At 39.2% G+C, this 22,634-nt stretch overlaps 1 protein-coding gene across 29 annotated transcripts in view; it reads right to left on the reverse strand.

The window, feature by feature from the left end:
- Nucleotides 1-22,634, reverse strand: part of PHF21A (PHD finger protein 21A) — a 130,053-nt gene that overhangs the window by 24,592 nt on the left and 82,827 nt on the right. For 28 of the 29 annotated variants that reach the window (XM_075754513.1, XM_075754509.1, XM_075754517.1 and 25 more), the window contains one exon: nt 3,071-3,271. In XM_075754513.1, coding sequence (XP_075610628.1) covers nt 3,071-3,271 — 201 coding nt within the window. Of the gene's footprint in view, nt 1-3,070; nt 3,272-5,388; nt 5,630-22,634 lie in introns of those variants that run through there. The other variant, XM_075754533.1, reaches the window with a different exon arrangement.

Below are 22,634 nucleotides of genomic sequence, written 5' to 3' on the forward strand. Positions count from 1 at the left end.
CTTACTTTCCTAAAAATATCAGTAGGGCTATCCTGAAGTTCTAAGAGCTGGTTGTTAGTCCTTCCAGCTGCAGGCAGTTAAGTTTAATTTCTGTGGAATGGGGTGGGTTTGGAACATATATGTGACGCCAGGATTGCTATCAGCCTGTTTTAAAGAGAGTGGTTTTGAATCACTTAATGCCAGCATTTATCTGAAATGCCTGAATACACTATGCCCACAAATTCCAAAGTTAAAACAACTATAATTTCATAGTTTTGTTTTAAAATGTACTGTCTTCTAAGACGTTAAGGGAAACGGACAATTACGAATCTCATTCAAAAGGCAACGAGGCAAGAGGGTCTCCATATAAAACCAGAACACAATGCACACAGAAAACCCATGACAAGTGACACTCACAAGAATGGCAAGTGAGCTTATTTCTTTTCTCTTTGGTGTAAAAAATCCATTGTACCAATGGCACTGCATCTTCAAAACAGTTATTGGCATGATCAAATGCTCTTAGTATGAAATAACAACTATTCCCTCCTGATGTCAGCACTAGGCTTTGTGACAGGAAAAAATGGGGAACCAGGGATCAGGAAGCCTTTCTCGTGTTCTGAACATGCCTCATTTAGACTCCTTGATTTTAATCACACAAGACCCTTCTCTTCTTTCTAATAAAGTAATATAAATATATTTCCAGTTGGATTCTTCAGTATTTTCACCAATATTATTTCCTTAAACAAAAACACAGTTTACCTTCACACCTCTAATTTCCTAATGCTTAAACCACATCCCCTAACTGCTAATTACGCGCAAGTACTTCTATTTTATACATTTATATAAAATCCAGACATAATTAACTTTTCCTTGTCACAACATGAACAATTCCCTAAACTTTTTATCTGAGAATCAACCTCTGCTGCACCTTCTCCAAAGCAAGAGGCTCCATTCCTCTAATACAGTAACATTATTCAAGCTTTTCCAATGAGATGTAACATGGTATCATTTTCACAAGTATTACAGTCATCCATAAACTAAACATTTAAAAGGAAAGTGTAATCAATCACGTAATACAAGACTCTGACTCTTTCAAGGGGTTCTAGTAAGTCTGTAAATATTAAGAGTATAGTTTCAGTCAGCAGATCGCAGAGCTTGAATAATGCTGAGCATTAATTACCTTGGTTATTCTAAAAGTTTTCAATGCATGAATTTATACCGAAGTGGCATTCATAGTAAGTCTGCATTATTTCACATAATAACATAACAATAACATGACCTTTTAGCAGGCTTGCTGCTTTATGAAAATTTTAAAACCCCTTCTTATGGGACCATATTAATTATGTTAAAATGTCACTATTAAGGCAGCATATATACCTTGATTCCTAAATTGAATTACTCTGAAAATAACCATTGAAAGCATTCTCTTTACTGACACAGCCTTGAAAAATGTATTTTTTACAAAAGTAGGCACAAAAAAACTTTCCAGAGAGACAAAATATTTGACTTTGCTGAAAGAGATCAAGGGGCAACAGGACAGAGGCACAATGTTAGATGTAAAATGTGTACAGAAGTAAGTAAGGTTACCTCAGAATTATACCAACATAAAACCAGAAGAGTGTTAAGGATAAAAGCTGGCTTATTTATTCAAATGAGAGGACGACCTGCCTTTCCAAGTACAACTGTATCACTGATAGAAGGGTGTAGCAGTTTTTTCACTGTTTCACTAGAGGGCTCTTTAACTTTGAACAAAACCTCAATTTTTACAACCCAGGAGATGACCTGGAAGTTAATGCATGAATGCAAAGTGTGGAATACAGAGAAACACATGAAACTGCTTTTGCAGGCATGTTTCCTGACTGAAAAAGAGAGACCAGTGATATAGCAAAGAGTGATCCATTGTTTGCCTGTAAATATTTTAGGACACAGTAATATTTATTTCTTTGTTGTGTTTTAGCTTTGATATTGATGTTACTTCTCAGAAATGTCTTTTCCTTAAGTTTGCTTCATTTCTTCAATACTCTTTTCTCAAAAATACAATTACCTAAGCCACACAAATACTTTTTTAGAGCTCATCCGAAACAACTTGTTGAGTTAATGAGAGAACTAACAGCCCAACCATTTCTCCCTTCTCTACTTCCAGGAAAAGGGAAGGCAAGAAACACAATCAGTGAAAGCTATGGTTGTGATTCACTGCAATGTGCACAAAGTCAAACTTCATGGGTGAATTCTGCCATCTGCCTATCCACGTTAACGTGAGCTGCTGAGATTGCATCAACAGGAAAAAAGACCTCACATATGCTTCTTTTTACAAAACACTTCCCTGCACTTACTAGCTGTTTTATTTGCACACTTTTGGGATCCTAAGTATTTGAAAAGGAGAAACCTGGAATTCTCCTCTTAGTAGAAGCAGACCACTTTCTCTGGTGAGATCTGGGATTATGTCTCTAATCCTATACTGTACTGAAATTCAGTGTACCTTCCCAATAAAGACACTACTTTCTAAAACTCAAACTTTGCAATTTACACTGTATACTTTTAGATGAATCCCTGCAAACTCAGGTAAGTATTATTTGATATGAGTTATATCTGTTTTAAAAGAACCAAGCAGAAAGAAGAGGGAACTCTTTCCTTATATTTTGTTCACACATTCAACGGGCACTCTGTCAGTCTTTTAAAAATATTTTCTTAATCATACACCTCACACAGAGTGCCTGTAAAGTCTTTACTGTTTCTTGAGACCTACTGGGTTAGGGTTAGGGACAGACAATCATTCATGCACCTATGAAAAAGACAGGTTCATTTGCTAAACTTTCATTTATTTGTAAGAAAGGTGATACTGCCACCCTTCTTTTCCGTGAGGTTATGATTCTACTTTTAAACACTACATAATTTTCTTTAGTTAGGAGGTTATTGCCCAAAAAACCCACAAGACCCATACATGCATATGTATAGAAAGAAATTCATATCGGTACACTAATGGGCACAAGCGAAAGTTCATCATTTTCTCTCTGCACTTTTCTTTGAATTTATGTTTTTTTTAGTGAACTTCACCTTTAGCAAGGAAAAGAATTATTGTAGAGATTTTCACCTGTGATCCAATCACATTTGGAGAGGGTGCAGTAGACTGCTGCTGCTGTTGATGGTGATGTTGCTGTAGCTGTTGTAGTGGTTGCGGCTGTGGTGTCTGTAGTTTGTTTTCTGACTGTGCCAACGGCTGTATTTGAAACTTACTGTCTGGCTGTTCTTGTTTCACTATCAAATTCTTTCGAAGCTGTTCCACCACTCTTTTCTACCAGATAAACAAAAACATAAACAGAAACGATGACAGTTATTCAGCTGCACATATTAGAGAAGATAATAACACCTAAAGTTACCTTTATTTAATGTGAATAAAGAACTGCTCAGTAGCTTAGTGGGATTTCTCGTTTTGGAATTTTAAATATTGGTGTTATCTAATGGGCACAGCGCCAAAATAAGCCACAGAGGAGTACCGCTGCCCAGCAGGGTGACCTTGCTGTCCTTGCAGAAAGCCACTCACCAAAATTCAGCCTATTCACAAACCACTGCAAGACCTCATGAATATATTCACTTGAGACTTGTTAGCATTGAGATTCGAAAGTTTCTGTCTCCTTCAAACATGCACCATTCCTACACAGTGATGAGAAAAGGACTTCAGGTTGAAGCTTCAAGGCAATGGGGATGCCATTTTGCACCAGGCATCGAAACTGAGTGGAGAGACAGCCAGTTTGAGTGAAAAGTGGGGAATAGGAAGGGCACGGATATATAGTCATTCTGTTCAGTATTATTGCCACCTGAAAGAAAATCAGATAGGGCTACCTACGTGGGAAGGAAACTGCACAGATTTATTCGTCCCAGCTTAAAAGGCTTCCTATTACATTATAGCTTCCATGAGTTTGAAACAATTTAAAAGAGAAGTTTCTTCTCCTGGTAGCCATTGTGTATTGTCAGCAGATCTAAGAGTAGACCAGGTGACCTGCAGGGTAAGTAACCACGTCACCACATGGGTAATAAGGGCTCATAATTTAGGTTCATATTATACTTTACTGTAACAAGGATGAAAACATCATGAGACTCTTCTACTTTCTGTGGGCAAGATAAAAAATGGGCATTTTTTTCCTACTCCAAACACCCCCAAATTAGCACAGCTTTAAAAAGATTTAGATATATACTTAAGGTCCCTTGATCAAGAGCACGTGCATACTGCAAAACAGTTATACAGCAAGGTTGGCTTTGAAGGAGGACAGTAAGGTCAACAGACATGGTAAGGGCTCAATTGAGAAAGTGGAAACAGAAATGGTCAGGAAACCTCTACCAGGTGCTGACAGAGTGGGCTGCCTGAAGCAGTTCCACTTACACAGAAAGGAAAAGAAAAAAAGCACTCTGACACATGTTTTTATTTTTGGTTTGAAGCATTAGTATTAAGACACAGCACAAAACAGAAAGATGAAACAAAAAAAAAATCCAACTATTTACAACTGAAACAATTTTTTTCACTTTTTTTTCACACCGGATTATGAAATTCTGAGCTAACAAAACATCTGTTCTCTGCATCGTTCTCGTTGATATACTTTAGACTTTTGATTCTGAGTATCTTGCTTACGAGGAGTTAAAACTGCGCTGTGCCTCACACACTGAATGTGTACCTCTAGCCCAGAAGAAGGTAACAAAAGTTGTAGGCTCCCAAACTGGCAGGTTTGAGAATCGGAACTTTAAAAAGTCAAATAAAACACACAAACAGAAAAACCACCCCTGTTTCATAAGGCTGAAGTGTGTGAGCTCACATGACTGACCTTTTTGCAAAAGACTGAATTCAGCGACCCAGAGGTGTACAGAAGGAGGACTGCCTGGCTTCTACAACCCCCCCCCAGCCCTGGCTGGGGATGCATGCTCGGCTCTGATGACAAGAGGAACACAGGCCCAACCTCACCGAAAATTCAGGGAGTTGGTAATGGATGGCAGCATCTAAGAACTATTTTACACTGCATCCAGAAAAGTGCTAAAAGCTGTCAAAGCCTAAAAGCTGTAAATTGTTTGTTCCCTTCTAGAACAAGGAGAAAATAATAGGAGTGTAGAAGGCATTTTTCTAATTCAGATATTTTACATAGTTTTAAATGGCCCATGTCTATCAGCTCCCTCGTATATGTAGTAACTGAACAATCATTTAAAATTGCTTTCTGAAAAGATCAACCACGTTAACATGCAAACCAAAGTGCCATGTCAGCAAGCAGACAGAAGAGCTGAAAAAACATTTCCAGAGAGTAACCCGATAGGGAGGAGAGGAGAACAGAGCAAAGTAGGAGAGGAAATAATGCAACGTGCCTATGGAATACCTGCCAAAAAATGGACTGCACATACACTGCACGGGAGGCTAAAGAATTACTGTACCCGGCATGAACAGAGAGTTTCTGTCTTCCACAGCTGCCTGTATGAAATTCAGTGATAATGGTGCTCTTCTACTGATTCCCTAACTGGAAGAAATCAGCAGCAATGGCCCAAGAATTCATTTCCATCTTGTTCTTTACAATGGGAGGGAACATTAATGAAAGGATTAAAAAAAAAAAAAAAGTGAGAGAGGAGGGAGAGAGGCACGCTGGCAGACCCCTCTGCCATACTGCTATGGCAGGGCAAGAGCCAGCGAGGACAGGAGCAGGGGAGCAGGAGTGAGGTGAGTCACATCACATTCACATGCCGCCTGTTCCACCCCCAGGGCCCGAACCGCGGCGTGCAGAACTGGAGAAAAACAGGACCGGAGCACAACTTTTGTTAGCGCCTTGTGCAATAACTGAGGCTCAGCATATTTGGCACAAGATGGATAACGTGAGTGGAAAAACGCCGTTGCTCTGGAAGTCTACGCTAGCCTGTTAGAGGCTGCTGAGAGCTGCCTGGCAGCAGCATATCCTGCCATCCATATCCATTATGCAGATATTAAATTGGAAGAAACATCTAATGCTTTTAAGATTCAGAGAGTAAAACTGAAGTTTGCAGTGCATGCCAATTGCTTACGCAGTTTATTAAGCTGCTTCTACCAACTGTCAGTAAAAATACCACACTGAAACTACAGAAATAATTTTACTATTTGCAAGACTGTTGGGATTATCTGTTTGTTAGTACTGATCAAGAGGGACTCTGAACAACATATTCCAAAATTACTTCACTTAATTAGCAAAACCAGACGAGAGCCTCAGGGTTGCACCTATACAGGAACTAAGAGCAGATCTACGCCCATTTTCAGCACTACCCTCTGCTGCGTCCTCCTCTGCACAGTCTCAGCCCACGCCATCGGTCTGACACCGTACAGCTCCTCCACGGCGTCCTGCTGGAACCGCTGTTCTGCAGCCACACAAGAGCCCTGGCACGTGTCTGTCTGCAGCAACGTTAGCAGAGCCTCGTTTTGTAGGGGATTAAACAGGAAGACAGTATGAAAGAAACTTGTCTACAATCAGGTTTAATACTTCATTAAACCTGTATTTGAAATTTGTTCTTCAGTTATTTGACTGTTCTTAATCGATTTTGAAGGCGGTTTGCACTGCAGAAAGTACAATCTATATGACTGAAATTTGCCAAGGCTGGTATAAACTCCCAGCTACGTGCCTTAGAGATTGCCAGTAAGACTGAGGTTATCTAAAAGTACCACAGAACTCTTAAGAAATATTCCTAATTCTTTACACATAATCATTGCCATTTTTCCTTCCCACTCTTATTTAAGAATATTTAATTTAATTAAATTCTTACTAACAAATTCAAAATTTTAAATTGAGATTCAGTCATAAACACATAAACATAAACACAACATAATAGCTTTCTGCACGTCAGAAAGCTCTAACCCTCCCCATATTACTAAAATAGTTTCTTTTCCTGCAACAGTAATGTACGAAAAGCATTTGTCTTTCAAGTTTACTGAATTTTCCTCAAAGCTGAATGCCAATCCTCTCCTTACATCCAGAACATGAAAGAAATTAATAATCACATCCCTTCTTCCAAACTGTATTCCACCCAAAAAGTAACTGCTAGCCCTCTGCAATGGTTACTATCAGACAACTTCAAAACCCATTTTCTCAAACAGTGCCCTGTAAGCATACTACATAATCTCATAGCTCTTGCTGTCTTGACATCTTCATTGCCGATGTCATCGAGAACTGTTCACACCACTGAGTTCACAGAGCCCCAGACATCTTATATGACCATTTCTTAAAGGTAATAATTGTAATCAGTGTTGTGACATTTAGCGATACCATTTTCTCATTCATACCACAGGCCCGGTCCTAACACAGCATTAGAAGATTATTTTGGTTTGATTAAGTGGAAAATCTGCCTCTCTGTCTTGTTGGCCATAGATCTGTGCCAAAAGGTGTCTTCTCTGTGCTCGTATAAAAAACTACCAGGAATATGTTGCTATAAGATAGGGAAAATCCTTGGAGCAAACTTAAAGCTTAGTAAGGTCTAAGTATAACATTATTAGCTAAGCATTGTTTCCATTTTAATCAATCAATCAATCAATAACAAAGTAGTGATACATTTTCTTCTTCATCCAGGAAACACATTCAGAAAAGCATATGTATCTAAAGGACAGGCCTATCTTTAAACTTCAAAAATCTATAAAAATTAAAACATAAAAATCTTCTAAAAATGAGAGAGAAAAGTAAAGTACTAAACAGCCTTGCAATGCATATCTTTTATATCACGAAAACAAAGCTGATGTGGTTTGAATTGCTCAACTGCCTGCTAGTGACCCGCTTTCCTGCTCCACCAATTCCAGGAAGTCAGCTCTTAGGGATCCTCTGTTACCTGTTCCCTCTAATGACCAAGACATGGTCTCTGGGATAAAAAGTTGCCAGCTGCTGGGAGTGAAATGGTAAGAGAAAGTACTGATTTGAAATAAGCTCCAACTTGGGAGTGGGGAAGATGGAGGGAATTTTACCGCTCTGCAATCTTCCTTTCCGGCCTTCCTCCCCTCTCCTTGCCAGCCCCATCCCCTGCCGCTACCCAGAGACAAGTGAAATATCTCTGCGTTTCGACAAAACAGAAAGACATCAAAACTTCCATGGCAGAAAGAAGCGAAAAGATTTTGAAGCCCTGGCACAGTTAGTCTTTAACCTGCAAAGAGGGTGCGTTTTGGGAGTGGAATTTGGAAGTGGAAAGATTGCAAGCAAAGAGAATAATTGTATAGTCATCTGCTGCTTTAAGATAGTATCTAAAATTTAAAATAGTGAAATCCAATTATAGAAATTGATGACGCAGAATCTACACCAGTGAGGAAAAAACTCTTGTACAAAACAACTGGAATTTAATTCCATTGAAAGAGTTATCAAAGGACTACAGAAATATTTTCAGCTCTTTCTGTGGTTACCCTGTATTTTTATGAAATTTTGCACTTCTGGCTGTGCTTGACTCATACCCAGATCTTCTTATCAACAAAAAGAAAAAAACAACTAAATTAGAAAAAATTTTATTCCAAGAAAAAAGTGCGGTATAATTTCCTACTTCTTGAAGGTGATCAAACTGGCACCTATATCCTTCAGTCAGAAAAGATTCTCTGGGGCAGGGGTCCTTGTGTGCTGAAGGGGAACGCAGCAGTGGGACTGGGAGACAACCTTCACCTCATCCTTCAACACCTTACTCAGCATGATTGCTGAAATGGGCACTATTTCTTTTTATAGTTTAAAAAACCTAATTTATTTTTTTAAGCTTTTGTTAAATACACAGATTTCTTAACCATACCCAGTCAATGGCTCCATTGCCAACACTCCAGTAACCGTCCCAAAGAGCACATGCTGCATTCAGCCCACAGAAAACATGGCTAAAAGCTGCACAAAGATACAAGGACTTCTCCTGAGTGTCTAAAAGGGGCTGCGGAGCATATTAGGGCAACGGAATGTTTCTCCTCTCTCTGCCATGATGGTCCTATGGGATAAGCTGAGCAATACACTTATGATGCTGATGAGCACTAGAGATGGACCAAGACAGTACAGATAATTTTGGTATTCCCTAAATTAATGAGCTTGCTTTGCAGTCTTAATATCTTTAATATGATTACTGAATACAGCACAGAGTACCTTGTGTAAAACGGTATTTAAATAAAATCTTCATTCCATAAAAATCTACTTTGACATTTTGTCAGATAAATGTTGTTATATAGCATTGGCATGATGTGAAAAGTATTTTTGTCATTAAAAATACTCGTAAACTTATTACACTTCATTATATTTTAGACTATTTAAAATAATTACTGCAGGTGTGATTCTGAAACAAGTAAACAGTTCACACATGAACATACGTACTTTGAAATACAATGTGGGATTTTTTCCTTTATGATAGAGGAACACTACCTGAAGTTGCTAGAAATCATTCAGAAGTGAATTATGTCAGTTCTGAAAATAATGTTCATTCTTTCATTCTTAATAGGGGAGAATGCTTATCATTTTTTAAATTTTATTTAAAAATATAGCTAGAATTATAAATGAAAATGACAAAAAATAGCTGCTGTGCCATTCTGCTTTATGTGACTTCTTGATTGCTTTATTTTCAGTACCATGTCTTTTACCATTTGCAGCACCGCAAGACCAATTAATTTTTGGAAGGGAATGTTGTACCATAAAATGCCTTATGCATCACTGTCTTCCCATTTTAGAATTTTTACTCTTGCAAAAGGTAGGGAACAGAGACTGAACTAGTAGGAACAGTACACATATGTTTTCCCACAGCTCATATATTAAATAGATGTAATATTTATCTTCTTATCCTAGTACTTATGTTAGCAGAAAGAAACTTGCAAGAACAGCTACAATAATTAAACAATGAAGCAATTAATGAATGGAGAATTAAGTGTATGACAACAGGCAAAACAGAACAGGAAAAACAGTTAAGTGCAGTACTTCGAATGTAATTAAGGAGGAATGGAATGAAAGGAATGAAATTAATTTCTTTTTAATTTGACAAGGTTTGACAAGGTTTGTTTTGGTTTAGGTTTTTCTGCTTCCCAGAAATACTCCCAAGTACAAATACAAACTGGTAAAAGGATGCCGGGATCACCTCAACATGAAAAAGCTGAAGAAATGAAAAAATTAAACTGCTGACTACCATGGAAAATTTTATCTTGCCCATCTCTGTATTGTTCTATCCCCATTTGTCTGTTTCAGGGAAAAAAATCTCATTAGGGAAAAAAAAAGCCATCTAGATTGTGCAGAAATGAAACAAGGGTTCTTTTGTACTTCAGCATAAAGTATGTTTCTATGATCTCCGACTGAACCTAGCTTTCCAGAAGTGTATAATGTGGTCTTGTAAAATCTGTCATGCACCGAAGCTTGGGATATAAAATCTCAGCACAAAAAACAGTGTGGATTATTATTTCTATGCAGGAGAACACACAGGAACAACCACCCCCATGGGAAAGCAATTCACATCTATACACGGTAGCCAGTTGCCTAAGCTAAACACCTCTGCCAGGGAAGTCCCGCTGCTTCTCTTCTCCTACCTCTGATTTACCTCATAATGTGACAGCCTTTAAACTGAATTTGTCTGAATTAGGCAAGCACAGCAATTGAAATTAGAAAACTTATTTAATGTTTTAGAAACGATCAACCTAAATAAACTCTACTTTCTAACCTGGTAACTCCTCACATGTTTGAATAACCCAAATAGAAAGGACAGTCATCAAGCAATTTTACAGCGTACTGCTGCACAGTAACACAGTCCCTTGCCTAAAAATTAATCAGCTTCAGCAGGACTCTTGTGCATCCTACAGCTATTCCCATGACCAAACCACTGGTTTTATTTCACCACAGAATGCAAACTTGTTCTTTTGTGAACTGAGAGATCTGGATGCTCAAACTGTATTGTACAACCACCTGTTGATTACTCTGATGTTGTTAACAGCATCTAATATTTCATTTCCACAGTTGCTTTACAAACATCACAAACTAACAGCAGTAGACAGGCTTTTTCCCTGTCTATGTCATCAACCAAGTACTGTTTAGCGCCAATTCAATTAAGCCCCATCACACAGCAATTCATTGTTGATCTCTACTTCATAGGCAGAATGAGTTATCAGAGCAAAAAGTCATAGGTTCATCTCATGCAAAAGAGAGATTTTATCTTCTTCCTAGTCACTTGAACAGTATATCAAATACAGATATTCTGTCCAGCTAAATATACCTGCTGTACTACTCCCTTTAGTTAACCAAGCATGATCAACACAAAGAAATATGCCTGCTTCCCAGAGAAGACATCAAATTAAATCACTGCAGAAGACCCAAATTGCTGTTCTTCAATTGTATCAAGGTTTGTGGATCAATCAACGGTGACTCTCTGAAAAACAGAGCAATGGTTCTTCCTTAGCCTCCTGATTTAAACTGCAGGGGGAGGGGGGACTTTGTGCCTGTGTTTGTTTATCTCAGTGCAAACAGTGCCTTCACTAAGTGAGGCTGAAACCACTCAACAACTGAAGATTGGGTGAACTTCCACCTCTCTTTAAAAACACCCAACAACAGGCGTTTTGCCAGAAGAATGGAGAGCTAACTATTTCACAGGGGATGCAGAGGTACTGGAGACAGTTCAAAGGGAAACCACAAACATAATCAAGGACCCAACAACGCTGTGCAATGTGAGGCTTACTGGGGCTCAGCATATCGAGTTTATTGAGAGGTGACTTCTCACTGAGTATAGGTATTTATACATGGAAAAGAAATCTGATGATGGGAGGGTTTTTAGTTTCTCTGAGAAATGTAAAATGACGACTCTGTGGCTGGAAGTTGAAGGTAGACAAATTCAACCTTGAAATAAGATGCAGAGATAGTTAAATGCTCAACAGCCTAATATGAGAGGTAATGGCCTAGCATGGTTTGAAGTCTTTAGGACAAGGTTATATAGCTTTCTAAAGGAAATGCTTAATCTAAATTTTGCAGGAGATTGTACAGTACACCCAAGGGGAGGCAGGCCCTGGAACATGGGACACCTCTGCTCGTTCCCATCCCTTACCAGGGATGGCGCAAATGCCAGCACTGTTCCCAGCACGCTTCTCCAGCACTGAAGCTCCACATAAAGACAGCCTCACTCTTCAGAATGTGAACATGTCCAGCGGCACAAACCACCAGATATATTCAGGGTTGTTTTTTCACCTTCCTCTGAAACACAAGATACTGGCCGTGGCTAGAGAAAAGAAGCTAAGCAAAGCAAGCTTATCTTCTTCCTTTGATGCCGTTTATTGTATACCTTCTTTACATATTTAGATTCTTACTGATTTTAGACTTGGAATGGGAAAAAACTTCCCCAGGTCAGACTTGCTGGGATGTTGGTTTTTACCCTTCCACTGCAATGCAGGATGTGGACTGCCTGCTAGGATTAGCTGGGCAAATTTCCCCTAATCAACCTGCTGACACTGCAAGAGCCTTCAGAATAACTGGCCACCCAATCCACCACCTGTTTTCTGGAACACAGAGACGTGGAAGACAAAAACTTAGTACCCTGATAACCAAACTGTCTTAGCGTGCCTGAAGTCAGAAGACATCACACGGGACGACTGGGGTAGAATATAATAACCTCTAACATGTGGGAAGTTAAAATGGTTAATATCCATGTTCTTTTTGGATCTGATGTGTGGTGGCTTCCCTCTACTTCCCTAGATACAGTTTCACAACTGAGGTTTATCAGTATTCTTTTAAAGAAAAAACCCACAAAACTGTGTGCTAGATAAAAGACAAAAACCATTTTATGAACATGATAGTTTTCAACAGATATACATTATACCTAATATAATTAACAGGATCAGGCATTAGTATCTAATCTCAAATTATGTATCTAAATCTCAAATTTCAGTTAGTTCTTGGAACATAAACCACCATAGCTGTTCTTGGTTCTGCCAGAAGTCTTCTCCATGAAAGCTTAATTCCTTGGCATCAAAAAGCCTTAGGAAGGTGCCATCACTTCATCCTGCAAGGTAGCAGTTACGTGAGGCACAGACACGAAGACGCCACACATGGAACACCAAAGATCTTTCTGGCTTTGATGGACACACCTCAAAGGAAAATGCATTTGAGACTTGTTATATCAATATATGAACAATATCCAGCATGGAAAAAAGTACTAACAGAGACCACATAAGGGAATGTAAACATTCCTATCCATAAGTTCATACTACTTCTTCACAGTGTGCTTGCTTGTTTGACAGTTATACTGTCATAATTTTATACTGTTAAACCTCTGCTCTAGGGTTTAGAAAAGATCAGAGCACTTGTCACTCTCAGAGCAGGTAGAGTGAGATAGAGTGGTTGAGCAGTTCATTTTTCTTTCTAATTACACTCCATTAACCTTCCACATGAGAGCTCCCCTGCGCTTTCATACCAGCAGCACCAACTGGCTGTATTTGATAAGGCTCAGCAGAGTCTGCAGGACCAGCACGTGTAACTAAAGGAACACTTGGGCACTGCAGGCTTAGCAGAAGCTGGGCTGAAGCTGTTACTGAGCGGCAGTCATATTCGGCTAAATTATACACAGACGGACACCAGCCTCACCCTACCCACTTCGTCACAACTCTACTCCTTGAACTTCACAGATATATGATCTAGCATTTGAAAGCCAAATGCAGAACTAGGGAGTTATTCACTACAGGGAACTGAATAGTTACCATGCTTTCCCCTCACTGCAGAGACCTGCCAAGAGAAATGCATTTAGAGCATTAAAGCATGCAGGGCAATAGAAATGAAGTTGTCATTACATTATAATTAGATCACGTTAGCATATGCAACCAGAGTACAGAGAAGGAAAATTACTTTTGAAATTTAAATCTTTTTTTAATGCACTTTCAGTATCTGGGGTCGTTTGTTGTATGTTCTGAAGACCACACTGTTAACAAACAGCATTATATTTATCTATAACCTTCTCAACGGTGACCACATAAATGATAGGCTTTTCTAAAAAGAGAGGCTTCTTCGATTAATAATGTATTCCATGGGAGTCTTAAACTCAGTGCCAGGAAAGCTATTTTCCATGTGCATGAAGGTAGATTAGCATTTGTGTATACTGAGCAACAGTGTCGGCACATGCTTACACAGATAAAAGGGAAACAAATTTGGAAGGAGGGATTGTAAACAATCTGGAACAGAATCCAAATTATTTTAAAAATAAATGAAACACTACAAAATCTGCACTTTCAAATGACATTTTATACTATCCGTTGGAATTTTTAACTGTTTCAAATTATTTCACAACATAAAGTTGTATACAGAACCGGCCTATATAAGTGAGTGATGGTGATATTCTTTTTGCTATTACTTCCATTATCCTTTTCCATCCCTCTCCTATGTTTAACGTATTGTGATACTCACATCTGCATGCATCTCTATAAATAAATATAACTTACTTCTCTTCTACGGTAAGTTTCCCAGCCTTCAGCTAATATTTTGAAATGATCTGCTGTTTTCCAAGTCTTGGTAACTTTGTAGTGTCTGAAACAAAATCTGTTTGCACTACAAGCCAAGCTGTGGATCCAGCAGCATCCTTGTTCAGAATGGTATAGGAATTTTATTTCAGAGTTCTGGTGAATGTTGCCAAAGATCCCCTCCAATACAAAGGAAATAGAGGTGGCCCTTCTCTTAGAAAGGTAAATGCTGCTACTGAAGCCACCTAAAGTATCCTGAAGAGACTTGGTTTTCAGAGTGATCATTAAAGGCTCTTAACATAAGACCCACTTTCTATGTCTAAGTAATTTTCTAATAGATTTTGGACCTCCTTTCCCAAATTTGATCGAAAGATGCCAATTCAAGTCTTTAATGCAATTTAACTTGTGCCATCTAAGCCTGTAATACATGACATAAATTCAGAATTCATGACCGAACACAGTGATTCCAAAACTGTGAAGCTGCTGAGGTTGCTTCAGGAAAGCTGAGTAGTCAGAGGACAGTTAGTTCTTCCCTCCAAGACAGGCTTACTCAAAGTGCAGACACAAGTACCTTTGTAACAATCATTTCTTGGATGAACAATGAACGCTGTTGTTGGGATGCATTCAATATCAACTAAGCCACAAGATGAATTTTGTCAGATGTAATTTCTCTACTAAAGATTATGTTCATTCTGAAACCTAATACATTTGAAACAAACCTGATTAGGACATTGAATAAAATTATCTAAAGCATCCACATCTCTTGTTTTGTAAAAATGTATCTATAGTACTTCAATGCTGTAATGCAATGAAATCTTGTTTGAGCTAGGATTAAAATTTGCCAGGACAGTCAGGACAGCACCGTGAAGGAAGACAGAACCACATTTTTGTGCAACACTTAGCTCTTACTTCTGTAAAACAGAATTTTGAATTTATGTATACACAAATCGTACCTAATGCCTCTATAACTTGCTCTCTCATCTTTTTTGGAGTGCATACTAGAATCATGACTGAAAGCTCCAAAATTCCTGCCTGTAAGCACCGAATGTTGAAACTGCTTTCAGAATAAAGCATCGCAGAGGTGCTTCTGCTTCCTAGAGCAGTCAGCCGCTGCTGCTAACACCATTTGGAACACTGTTTTCTGGCAAGTAGGCCAAGCTCACCTCTGAAGAATGCAACATTGCAGTTGACGGGACCTTTTTTTAACTCATTGCCCGAGAAATGCACCTCATCAGAACTTTTTGATAATGTTTGTTCTTTTCCCCACACGTCTTAGGAAATATTTCAGAAGGAAATATTTTGCTCTACACTGGCTCATCATTCTCTTCTTTTGAGAAGACCTGTCAAAAATAATGCAAGTACTTTCCTTTTTTGTTACATCAATAAAGAAGATCTCTTGAGGGTTTTGGGGGCCATGAGGTAGGCGAGCAGATCTTTTAACCTAACACATACAGAAGTACAGAGTCTGGTGAAGGACTCCTGGAACAGAATTGCTGAGACTTTTTATACTGTTGTTGTACTAATTCTTGAAGACTAAGGGGCTGTTGATATCACAAATGTGAAAACCCCATTTTAAATGGTAGGAAGAGAGTCCTAGTGCAACCGGCTAAAACTCTCTGTATTTTGGATTTTTTGGGGGGAGTATTTTTGTTAATAGTATTTTGTTCAAACTTTTAAAGATGGATTGTAAATGTTACAGATGTAAAATGAACTCTGAAGAAGCCTTTTATGAATTTCTGTAATTCTCCAAGGAGTTCTCTGTCAAAGAGAGGTAAGAAATAGAAAATAAGCTCTCTTGTAATTCCTCTTCATGCAATACTAAACATATATAAGTGTGCTTTTAGGGAGAGACCAAGATTTCTTCTTTGCCTCTGCAGGCCCATATTAGATTTAAATGGCAAATTAACTTTTTTTGTAAAAAGGATTAAACAAAAACTACTGTATATTTTCATTACATAATGAAGTGCAAGTTCTTTTTTGAGACCATATGCTCGACTTGCTACTTATTGCAGAGACCATGAAATATATTGCCAGATGAACACATTTCATGCAACAAACCGGTCTGACCAGCTAAACCTGCCCTCAGAGGTATCAGACAGCCTTAGTGAAACTCAGAAGTATTATTTCATTGGCCCTCACTCTCCATTTCTTGTGTGACAATTCAGCTGTGAATATGTTTGGAAACATTAGCTCAGAATGCATGGACTTCTAAAACCAGCGAGTCTCTCTCCAGTATCTCTAAAGACACCTATCATGCTGGTCTCTAAGAGCTGTAAATCACAAAACAGTAGTTTTCCTCCCCATGGTTTCGCACTGATGAATTTTTTTATTTTTTTTTTAAAGGAAACACATGTTGCGCTGTTGAGAAAGGCTGAAAGATTACAGAAACCTAGCAACTGAAACACAGGCCGTTACAGCAAGCCATCTTGCTTTGTGTCCTCAGGTCTGGTAACTTCACTCACACTGGGATCTCAAGCTCTATTATTAACCTAGTGAACTACCTTAAAGCTGCACTGTCTTTGCAATCAGAGCCTAATTAAAATTTCATACTCATAATGTGTATCCTTTTAAATTCTACTCCATAAAAAGTAAGCCCTCACACAACCCTCCTTCTCAGATAACCTCCACAAAATAAGAAGCATGAGGGGAGTTTCAACATTAGGGAGCTGGTTCTGTGGGCTCTGAGGTATGGGGGGCATTAGAGGAAAGAAGGAGCTGAGAGAACATTTTCCCTCATATTACCTCTGAATGAAGCAAACTGACACTGAAATGCAGGGGTGCTTTGGGGAAAAAAGCTTCAGGGCTTCTTTCTGTGTTCTAACAAATAGGACATGGCACATATTCAAGAAAATAGGGCATATTTATTTGATTTGATAAAACTATCCTCTATTGTATTTCAACTCGAGTTGGGGCAGGATGCAAGCAGAGGAAAGAACGTTTTAAAAGATCTATACCGCACACCCACACATTTGTATCAGCAAATACATGCAACTCTGTAAGTAACTAGCGATCTAACTTTACAAAAAGAAACACCATGACCAAAGGTTGAGAAACTATTAACCAATTGTAATAAAAACGTCAATGTGTGACAGATGTTGCAGAAATTAAAAAAAAAAAAGTAAATATTTTAATGTGCAAACAGAAATACTTGACTTCACGCTGTACAGGCAGTATTCGGTACGAACAGAGTAGGATTTTTATGGTAATTGTTTGGAGGATCGTATAAATATGTTCGTATCAAAACCACACTTAATTCAAAACACATTTATCAGTCTGCATAGGAAGACAGTCAAGCTGTCATTGATTGTGAGGAAGCTCAGAGGAAAACAAAAAACAAGCTCAAAAAAAAAAATAATCAGAAAACACAGAAAGGAGTAAGAAACAGGTTCACACAAGCAAAGGGCACTCAGAGACAAGGTAAAGCTGAGCCAGAAAGTAGAGAAGTCTGACAAGCAAGTCTCACTGGCAGGCAAGGTTTGCAGGAGAAAGCATTATATTTTATTAGATTGGCTTGAAAAAAAAAGGCACACTTCTGGTCACACAAACCCCTTTTAAAGTCCTTTCTCACTGACACATCAGGCCTACGCCCAGAGGGATGTCTGAGGTGACACAAGTAGTGCAGGGCATACTTAGTTATTTCTAATACCTTGAAAAAAAATCTCAATCTCATTGAAGAAAGAAAGTTCATACTTCATATACACATAAGCAAAAATTGACCAGCAAACCATGCTGGATTTAACCCTACAGACCCACATTCTTAATCGTTTTTCCTCTTTTGTTTCCCCGCTGGTAGGTTGCACAATTAGATTGTACGTTTCACAGGCCAAAAACCTAGCCTGCAAAAATCTTTTTAAATATTTAACACATACTTGTACTATATAAATAGTAATAGTAATTCAGTGGCCTTTTCCTGCTCTGCATTTCGAATGTATTTATTAAGAGCTAGGCAAATAATGCAGGATTGTAGCGTTCTGCCTCCACATTCCTCGTCTTCCTCTTCCAGTTTACCAGAGCAATGACGAAAGAGGAGTTTTTGCTCCAAGCCTTTAACGCTTTCAGCACAGATTCTCACACTGTGTAGCTCTCTGAACTGGAGGACCCATCTTTTGCACAGGGGCAGAAACTGATTTCCTTAATCGATTTAAAGATCAGAAGCCTGCCCAGTGACCCACATCGCTCAAGAAACTGCACCAGCAGTGGAGGCTATAGAGGCAGCTGCTTTTAGGCCAGCAACAGCATGCTCAGCATGAACAGACTGTACTAAGATTTTTCTCCCACACACAAAACCAAACTGTTCCTGTGCCCCCTTTATGCTGACGGAGCCTGTCTCTCGGTTGATGAGCAAGTCGCTATTTAGAAAATAATTTCTCAACCTATTTTGGAAATCCACAGTCATGTACAATTGGCTGCGCTGGTTAGTATTCAGCGGCGATTTCTAAGGTTCTTTGTCCTGGGGAGGAGATACGACCATTCACCAGCATGCCGGCAGAACTGCTGAGTACACAGCTGGAGCGTACGTGGGGGAAGGGAAATGGTGTGTGATTTTGCAATTATATCTGTGAAATCCATACAGTTTTGTAGAATTATCATTTGGCATTTCTACTATTTTGCAAGTGAAAAACTTTTAACACGCTTGCCAGAATTTTTTGGCTGTTTTTTCTTGTAAGAGGATAGAGGATCAGTGCAGAGAAACATTAAGTCACACGTACGTGCTACATAATTGGTTCTTTCAGCCACTTGCAGTGCAAATGATTTGCAGTAACATGCTCAGCACCTCCTTACTAGTTAACAGCCCAATCCAAGACAAATAAATCAAGAAAAGATAGAGAGGAAAAAGCTGTGGACAAGATTAACCACACAAGCTTGGCTTTTTCATGATGTTCACATTTTTTCTCTTACCCAGCTGCCAGATATTCAAGAGAAAACAGGGTGTACTATAAGAACTGCTACAACAGGCCACAAGAGCATAAAGCCAATAAGAAACCTTTCTGTTTGGCTCTTCACAGGCCTCTCACTTGTACTAGAAAAACGTCACTTTGATGCCCTGTTTGCATTCCATTTCCAACAACAAGGAGGAGGATGGAGGTCTCCGGTTTCCATGGCAACCCAGATGGGCCACAATACAAGATACTTACAAATGTTCAACTGCGGGGATGCCAGATCAAATTAAGCTAGAGTTTACACTACTTCATAGAAACTAAAATGAAAGAAAAAACCCAAACAAAACATGAATGTCAAAGGAAGGATGACATTTCCTCAGCACATTCCGAAAGATTTCTGAAAGTAGATGATAAAGAAAGGAGGGATTTTTCTCTACAAAAATAAATAATAATGTCAACACAAACAAACAGAAACTCTCATTTACATGAGTAAATGTTTTCATTAAAACTAGACTACTGGAAAATTACCATCAGACATAGTAAAAAACAGGTCCCCAAAATAACATGACTTTATTAATTTGCTTAACTCATTATAAACTGGCAAATTTGTCATCCCACTGTTTTGTATGGCTTGTTTAACGCCATGAGTTATATTTTGCGATACGGTTTGTTTTTCTGTTGTTTACCCCTGATCTGGCCTTCTATGATATTTTGCAAAAGACACTCAGATGTAGAAAATAGTCCGTATTCTACCCGAAGAAGTGAAATTAGTAATAGCAAGATATTTTAGTAACACCAACAAAACTGCAAAAACATTTAATGTGGTGGTGTTAAAAAGGTGGGGTGAGTTTACTTCTGAAAGGCATTGACTGACTCAATGTGCTGGGAAGGCAGGTAACTGTAACAGGCAAGCCAGTTTAGGCAACACGAGTGAAATGCCTTCTGAAGAAACACCTGTAAGAGCTTTTTGTAAGCTTTTCAGATGTGACAAACATAGAAGTGGTTCCCAAAACAAATCAAGTTAAAGAATTTCTTGATAAATGTGTACTTTAAGGCACATTATTTTTAAAACGTGTGGGTTTTAAATCTTCTGATACAAGCTAGGTATTGTCTTTTTAGTGTCCTATTTCAAGTTACTCTCTTTTCTTTCTTTCAACTTAATCACAAGGTAGTTAATAGCCTTCATTAAACATGTGATAGCCAGCAAGGCTCACAGTAAGACAGATAACCGTGGACTTTTAGAGGCTTATGTTCTTTGGGGAGGGGAGAGGCAGAAGAGGAGAGAAAGGCTTAACAGCTGTGCCTAGTCAAAATAATCCAAAATTAGAGGGACTGTAACATTTAAAATTGGAAGAGAAAGCCTTAAAATCTGGGTCTGTGTGGATATCTTTAAACACTTTATTAAAAACTGCAGACACTCATTCTTCATAAATCATTCCCCTTTGCAGCACACTAACCAGTACTACTTACGCCAGGACTCATCAGCCTGTCTTGGAAGTGCCACCTCATCACCCAGGAGCACCCGGCGCTGCCAGCTGAGAACAACCACCCCTCGCACCGGTCGGCTGTGCCTCCCACTGGCGTCTGAGCCTCTCCCCGTATTTAACATACGAGCTACAACCTGGGGACTGTGGATTTAGAGAACGTGCAGGTTAGCACCTGCCTGTCACCTACTCCCCAGCACTCCTCTTCCTTCCTCTTTCACCTCAAGCCTTCCTGTTCAAAGCCGACTCCCCTGAGAACATCACAGCCCAATGCTGCAAGGGCTCTCGCCGCTGCTGACAGGAGCACGGCTGGCACGTGGTGTGGCAGGCCGAGGCTGAACAAAAGCAGGCTGCTCTGCTGTGTTCCCTCACCCCATGCAATGGTGAGCAGAGCCAGGGAGACACGCTGCGGTGACGGTAGCAGCATCTCAGGCAGAATGCTCCAGGGATTTGCAAGGAGCTCGGGCAGAACGACCAGAGTGCCTGAGTACGGAGGGATGAAGAGCTGAGGGCTGAAATTACACATCTGTAATAAAAATTCAAATAGCTGACAACTCTGCTCAGCTACTGGGAATTAGCTGGAAGTGATGAATTAGGATGGAGAAGCGTGACTAAGGACACAGCTGGGCATGATTAGCTTTAAACTTGGACTACACTGCTTAAACTTCAGCTATACAGCTGGGGCTGTGCAGTCACATCATGTAACTCCTACCTGTGTTTTGCATATAAAGCAGAAGACAAGGAATGGCATAATGAAAAAGAGCAACTTGCAAAGTGCTCATGCTTACTAGAATTGTAACAGTTTAATGGGAAGAACAGAATGAACTGGAAATAACGGCAGGAAGGAGCTGCAAGTTGCAAGGGATGGTAGTGTGGCAATGAAGCTGCTTGACGTCACACAGTTAAAGTTACTCTAATCATAATTTGGTGTAAGTATCAAGAGACCAGGACAAACAACCAGGCCAGTGGATTCCTCTCACAGACTCTATTGCCAATCACTTATCTCAGACATTTTAAAGCAAAGAACTTCCTCTCTGCAGTGATAGGACATGGAAGAAATTTGTCCTTGTGTACTGCACAGCATCCACTATTCCACTAGGTCGTTCAACTATCAGTTTCATGCAACCACAACAGCGTAACTGGTTACTGACCCCTATAAGAAATTCTTTCTTAACCAAAAAAAAAAAAAAACAACCCCAAAAAAACCCCCACAACACTCCCCCCCCAAAAAACCACCCGTGGACGAACACCAAAGTTAAGGAAATTCAGCAACAAAAATTTCTATTAACAAGGAGTTATAGCTGCCTGCTGCTTTTGCCAACTATCAAACTCCATGAAACCCAAGTATCTGAAACTAAGAAAGTATTCAGGGTACACATCCATGCATGTTAATTTTGTCCTTTTGGGATCCTCATGCTCTGGATATCATCAACACTAAATGCAAAGTGCTCTCTCTCTTTTTTTTTTTTTTTTTTTTTTTTTTAGAAGTAGCAGGGAATGTATTTGCAGCCTTTCAGTACCTTAGCTGACCACAGCAGAGTTATTTTCAGAAAAGTCATCTACACTGTGTACCCAGGATGGTATTCAACTCTTCTAATACTGTAATTAAAAAATAAATCATCCTTTGCCTCCATGTATAGTCAACAGAAACAGATGGACGGTTGAATAAATAATGCTTGGCATGTGCCCCGTCTTCACAAATTCCGGACAGTTTAGACTACTTTTCACACAGCTGACATTAGAAACCCTGAGCTGACTCCCTAGACAGAACATCTCTTCCTCAACTCCACAGAACCCTCTTTTATTGCCCCATTACTTGTATGCATATATCACTGTTTGATATTATAACTTAATCTGTCCATCATTAAAAACAGCAACCACACTCATCCTCCACTT

The sequence above is a fragment of the Balearica regulorum genome, chromosome 5 (assembly GCF_011004875.1).
Source record: "Balearica regulorum gibbericeps isolate bBalReg1 chromosome 5, bBalReg1.pri, whole genome shotgun sequence".
Classification (NCBI taxonomy): domain Eukaryota; kingdom Metazoa; phylum Chordata; class Aves; order Gruiformes; family Gruidae; genus Balearica; species Balearica regulorum.